The sequence below is a fragment of the Empidonax traillii genome, unplaced genomic scaffold (assembly GCF_003031625.1).
Source record: "Empidonax traillii isolate 1590-97213 ecotype Southwest subspecies unplaced genomic scaffold, ASM303162v1 scaffold2751:size18559, whole genome shotgun sequence".
Classification (NCBI taxonomy): Eukaryota; Metazoa; Chordata; class Aves; order Passeriformes; family Tyrannidae; genus Empidonax; species Empidonax traillii.
This window is the reverse complement of record NW_020957944.1, coordinates 1-6,025: the sequence shown is the minus strand read 5'-3', so window position 1 is coordinate 6,025 and position 6,025 is coordinate 1. Positions and strand designations below refer to the sequence as shown.

The following is a 6,025-nucleotide window of genomic DNA, read 5'->3' as shown; positions in this document are numbered from 1 at the left end:
GAGGGGGGAGCCGGGGGGGGTCGGGCTCTGCTCCCAGGGAACAGGGACAGGACAAGGGGAAACGGCCTCAAGCTGTGCCAGGGGAGGCTCAGGTTGGCCCTGAGGAGGAATTTGTTGCTGGCAAGGGTGGTGAGGCCTTGGCAGGGGCTGCCCAGGGAGGTTTGGAGTGCCCAGGCCTGGAGGGATTTCAAAGCCCTGTGGATGTGGCACTTGGGGACATGGCCAGTGGTGGCCTTGGCAGTGCTGGGGGTGGGTTGGACTCGATGGGCCCAGAGGGATTTTCCAACCTCCAGGATTCTGTAATCCCATGATTTTTGCAGATCCACACTGTGGGACACAAGGCAGAGCTGCCGGAGACAAACTGCACGTGGCAGGTAAAAACAAACAACTAAAAACGACCAATCCATGCAGGAGCCACCAGATCTTGTTGGGAATGGGAATGGCCCATGATAGCAGGATTACCAAGGCAGAGACCCACAGCAGCGTTTCCACGGGGCAGCAGCCCCAGCAAAACTCCCTCTGGGAAGGGAATTCCCCACTTACTTTTTATTGGAGATGTAGTCGAGTGCCTGGCAAACAAGCATGTACAGGTATTCCACCTGGAAAACAGCACCTGGAGCTGGGAAAGGTGGGAGCAGCTTCCAGGAAAGCTACTCCACCAGACGAACCACTTCACCCCTCCTCATTATCCCAGGACAGCTGGAGTTCAATTCCATGAATTCCTGTTGTTCTTTTCCCTAGTTCAGCCATCCTGAGGCCAGGTTTGGGGAAATCCCGGGAATTTTTCAAGGTCAATTTGGAGCAACCTGGTCTAGTGGAAGGTGCTCCTGCCCATGGCAGAGGAATGGTACTGGATGGGCTTTAATGTTCTTCCAACCCAAACCATTCCATGACTTTATGAGGAAATAAGATTTTACATCCCACCCTCTGCAGAGAAACTGGAGAAGAGCAAAATTCCTGCTCTTTCGCAGGCTGCCAACACCTAACAAAGCGATTAAATTTAGGAACGATAAATCCTCTTATTCCTATCAGTCATTTAATTTAGGCCTCTCGAAGCCAAGGGGGGATTCCAGGGTGAGCCCATGGAGCTCAGGGCTCGTGGAATGGGCCTGGCAGGGGATAGGGGTGCAGCAGGGATGCCCTGCGTGCTGTGCTCACCTTCTTGCTGTAGATGGAGGCAGAGCCCTGGATCACCAGCGCCGCCTCCGTGAAGTTCATGGTGGTTTTCCCGTTGTCAAAGGAGATGCCGATATGATCCAGCTGGGAAGGGCGGGGACGGGAGAGGCTGAGTCCTGGTGGGATTTGGGGGTGGCACAGGGAGGGGGATGGGGCGGGAGCTCCCCGTTACCTCCTCCAGGTACTCCTCGAGCTGGGCGGCCACGTCCACCTCCCAGTTCTTGGTGAGGTCCCGGATGGGCTGGAGCAGGTGCAGGAAGCGGGAATCCACCTCCTCCATGGCGGGATCCCGGCGGAGAGACCCCAAAGGGGCTCAAACCACGCGGCTCTGGACCAGAGATCCCGCAGGGAATGGCTGAGGGAGGTAGGTCAGTGGGATCCCGGGAGAGCTGGGGCAGGAATCCCAGATCAGCTGGAGTTAAACAGAAAGGCAGCAATTCAGGCAATATGGGATCACTAAGGCTGGAAAGTCCTGACTTTGATTCCGATCCCAATCCTGATCCCAGACCCAATCCCAGTCTTGACTCTGATACAATCCCAACCCCATCCAGACCCCAATCCCAAACATGGATCACAACCCCAATCCTGATCCTGACCCTGATCCCAGCCATGGCCCCAACTCCAATCCTGACTTTGACCCAGTCCTGACCCCAATCCCAATCCTGACCCAGCGTCACAACCCCGACCCTGACCCTGATCCCGATCCCAACCCCAGTCACGACCTTGACCCCAATCACGACCCCGATTCCAACCTTGACCCCAGTCCGACCCCGATCCTGACGCCACTCCCCATCCCGACCCCAACCCTGGATCCCAACCTCAGTCCCAACCCCGACCCAATCCCAGTCCCGACCGCACTCCCAACCCTGATCCTGACCCTGATCCTGACCCCAAGCCCGACCCCATCCCAGCCCTGATCCTGATCTCAATCTCGACTCCGGATCACAACTCTAGTCCCGATCCCGACCCTGACCCAGTCCCGGTGCCGCTCCTACCCCCGATCCCGAATCACAACCCCAATTCCTGTTCCCCCTCACTCCCCTCTCTCCCCTCACCGCTCCCATCCTCTCTCTCCCCTCACCGCTCACTCCCCTCTCTCCCCTCACTGCTCCCATTTCCTCTGTCTCTCTCTCCCCTCACCTCTCCCATCCCCTCATCGCTCCCCTCACCGCTCCCGTCCCCTCACCGCTCCCCTCACCGCTCACTCCCCGCCCGCCGCCGCCATGGCCGCGTTTCCCGCGCGCGCCGCGCTGTGACGCCAGGGGCGCGCGGCGGGGGCGGTGGCGGGGCCGCCATGGCGGAGGCGGCGCGGCCGCGGGCGCTGTTCCTGGCCGGGCTCGCCGCCGTCTATGTGGCCGCTTTCGGCTCCCTCTACGTGCAGATCCCCGGTACCGCGGGGGGGCGGGGGGGGAGCATGGACAGCCGGGAACCGCGGGGGCGAGGGGGGATGCCGGGCAGGGCCGGCATGGGGCTGGGGCGGCCGGGACGGGGTCGGGATGGGGCCGGGGACGTGGCCGGTGGAGCCGGGATGGGGACGGGAGGGTCGGGACAGAGCCGGGACGGAGCTGGGACGGGTCCAGGAGAACCAGGATGGAGCTGGGGCAGAACTGGGAGGAGTCCAGTAGAACGGGCATAGAGCTAAAAGGGGTCCAGTACTACCGGGATGGAGCCGGGACGGGTCCGGTAGAACCGGGACAGAACCAGGGATGGGGCCGGTACAGAGCTGGGATAGAGCTGGCATAGAACCGGGACAGAGCCAGGGATGGGGCAGGTAGTGTCGGGATGGAGCGGGGACGGGTCCGGTAGAACCGGGACAGAACCAGGGATGGGGCCGGTGGAGCCGGGATGGAGCCAGGACGAGGCCGGTATCACCGGGATGGAGCCGGCACGGAGCTGGGACGGGTCCAATAGAACCGAGATAGAGCCGGGGATGGGGCGGATGGAGCTGGAAGGGGGCCGGTAGAACTGGGAGAGAGCAGGGAGTGGGACCAGTAGAGCCGGGGTGGAGCCGGGACGTGGCCAGTGGAGTCGGGAGTTGGACTGGTGGAGTTGGGATAAAGCTGGAACGGGGCCGGTGGAGCCGGGACGGAGCCGGGATGGGGCTGACAGACCCCCACGGGGCCGCCCCTGCCATCCCATTTCCCTCCCCATAGCCTGATCTCTCCCTTACTGGGAAGACCGGGAATACTGGGAGCGGCTCCTCTCCTCCCTCCACCCTCCCCAGGGGTCCAGGGGGTGTTCAGGCCCCCTCTGAGCCCCCCAACTTCCCCCTGAGTCCCCCAACTCCCCCTGCCCACAGCAGGCAGCGGCATCGCCTCCGTCCACGTGGCCAGGCTGGATGTGGCATCTCCTGGGCTGCACCTGGGCTCTTCCCACAGGCTCCCAGTTCCAACTGGGAAGCTGAGACGGGGTGTGGGGACAACCTGAAGCCCCCTGGTCGGCACCCGGGTGCTGCCACAGGGGTGAAGCCGAGGCGCTGCTTTGGGGGGACTCCCGGCTGTGCTGCCCCGGTTTTCCTGGGAATGCCTGAGTGCCGTTCCCGTTGCAGGCCTGTATGGAAGGGAGGGGATCCTGCCGGCCCGCAAGGTGCTGCGGCTCAGCGGGAAGGGGCTGTGGGAGCAGCTCCGGGATTTCCCCACCCTGCTGTGGCTCAGCCCGCGCCTGGGGCTGGACACGGAGCAGGGCATGGAACTGCTGTGCCTCGTGGGGATCCTGGCGTCCTTCGGAGCCCTGGTGTGCGATTCCATGCGGGATTGCCTGGTCTTCGCCCTGCTCCGGGTGCTCTACCTGTCCCTCTACCAGGTGAGGGGTCGGGGGGGGTCCTGCAGGGGATTGGAACCGTCCTGCGAGTTCCTGGGGTGCTCAGATTCCCTTGTGGAGCTGGGGAAGGTGTTGGGAGGTACAGTCGTGGAATCGGGGATGGCTTGGGAGGGAAAGGGACTTTAAATCCCATCCCAATCCAGCCCAAAGGGGCAGGGACACCTTCCACTTCCCCAGGTTGTTCCGACCTGGCCTGTGACACTTCCAGGGATCCAGGGGCAGCCACAGCTTCTCTGGACAACCTGGGCCAGGACCTGCCCACCCTCCCAGCCAGCAATTCCTTCCCAATATCCCATCTATCCCTGCCCTCTGGCAGTGGGAAGCCATTCCCTGTGTCCTGTCCCTCCAGGCCTTATGCCAAGTCCCTCTCCAGCTCCAGGTCAGGTTGGACAGGGCTTGGAACAACTTGGTACAGTGGAAGGTATCTCTGCCCAGGGCAGGGGTTTGGAATGGGATGTGATTTGAGGTCGCTTCCCACCCAAACCATTCCATGATTCCATGAATCCTCCCTCCAGGAGCTCTGGTGAGTCAGAGCCAGCTGCTGTGCGGGTAGGAGGAGGGTTTTTCTTCCCTCTGGAATCAGGGAGTTAACGAGGGATAAGTCACCCGTGTATGGCTTTTATCCCCCGGGGCAGGGAATTGTCACCTCCGGAGGTGGGGGCTGTCACTCCCGGGAGCGGCTCCCGCCCCTTGGAATTGTGTATCCCAGTGTGTCTCTGGCCGTTCCCGGGCCGTTCCCTCCTCACTCCCTTTTAGGGCGATGCTGGAAGCGCGTCCCTGGAAGCACATCCCTGCTCCTCCCCCGGGCTGGGCTGCGGGCAGGGAACACGCCCAGTGTGGAATGACCCCCTCCCTTCCTCCTCCCGGAGCATTCCCGGGCTGTGATCCAGGCGCTGCCATTCCCACGGCTCCTTGGGATTGGCCTGGAACCCCGTGCTGGGAAAGGAGCTGGGGGGGAAGCCAGGGGGGGTCTGTGCCTGCCCCTCTCCATGTGGGGAAGGGTCTGGGGGGGGCCAAACCTGCCCCACTCACCCCCCCTCTCCCCATTCCCTCTCCACAGGTGGGACAAGTCTTCCTGTACTTCCAGTGGTGAGTCAGGACCCCCCCCTTGGGCCTTTTGCAGGGGCTGTGGGGGGTTTGGAGCTGGGGGAGATGTCCTGCACCCCCCACAGCCCCCGGGGAGGGGGGGCACAATGGGGTGGGGGCTGTGGGACCGAGGTGGGGGACTTTGGGGACCACAGTGGGACAGGGACACTGGGGACCAGGATGGGGGCATGGTGGGATGGGGGGGCTTTGGGGACTGGGATGGGGGGCATGGGAGGCTCTGGGGACCACAATGGGGTGTGCTGGGGGTCAGGGATGGTGTGTGGCACTGGGGAGGCTCAGCTCTGTGCTTTCCATCCCCCCAGGGACAGCCTGCTGCTGGAAACGGGGTTCCTGGCCGTGCTCGTGGCCCCCCTGCGCCTGCTGAGGCGGGGGTCCCCCTCCTGGAGACCCCACGACCCCGTCACTTTCTGGGGGGTGCGGTGGCTCCTCTTCCGCCTCATGTTCGCCTCGGGGGTCGTGAAGCTGAGCAGCCGCTGCCCCACCTGGTGGGGGCTCACAGGTGAGGGGGTGGGTTTGGGGGGGTCACAGGTGAGGGGGGGGTGGGTTTGAGGGTCACAGATGAGGAGGTGGGTTTGTGGGGTCACAGATGAGGGACTGCAGGTCTGGAGGGGGCAGAGCTGTGCCCCCACACTCGGGGGCAAGGCTCGGCTCTGCGGGGGCTGCTCTGGGGGGCTGTCCCCGCTGTGTGTGCCCCCACCCTGAGCCCCTCCGTGCCCCCAGCGCTGACGTACCACTACGAGACGCAGTGCATCCCCACGCCGGTGGCCTGGTTCGCCCACCAGCTGCCCGTGTGGTTCCAGAAGCTCAGCGTGGTGGCCACCTACGTCATCGAGGTGGCCGTGCCCGTGCTCTTCTTCGCTCCCCTGCGCCGCCTGCGCCTCTTCGCCTTCTACTGCCAGGTGGGGAAGGGGCAGAGAGGGAC

At 63.5% G+C, this 6,025-nt stretch overlaps 2 protein-coding genes across 2 annotated transcripts in view; one reads left to right on the top strand and one right to left on the bottom strand.

The window, feature by feature from the left end:
- The window catches only part of NCAPH2 (non-SMC condensin II complex subunit H2), a 7,304-nt gene extending 5,721 nt beyond the window's left edge, over nt 1-1,583 (bottom strand). The window contains exons 1-4 of the mRNA XM_027910117.1: nt 1,349-1,583; nt 1,159-1,260; nt 544-599; nt 288-327 (exon numbers count right to left, since the gene is read on the bottom strand). Coding sequence (XP_027765918.1) covers nt 288-327; nt 544-599; nt 1,159-1,260; nt 1,349-1,456 — 306 coding nt within the window. The 5' untranslated portion in view covers nt 1,457-1,583. The remainder of the gene's footprint in view (nt 1-287; nt 328-543; nt 600-1,158; nt 1,261-1,348) is intronic.
- An 874-nt stretch (nt 1,584-2,457) lies between these two features.
- Nucleotides 2,458-6,002, top strand: LOC114072194 (lipase maturation factor 2-like; the record flags this gene model as incomplete). The annotated part of the gene is made up of 5 exons (XM_027910116.1): nt 2,458-2,564; nt 3,725-3,978; nt 5,057-5,085; nt 5,406-5,602; nt 5,824-6,002. Coding segments are annotated over exons 1-5 (753 nt in total), but the record flags the coding sequence as incomplete, so codon positions are not given.
- Nucleotides 6,003-6,025: the final 23 nt, after the last annotated feature.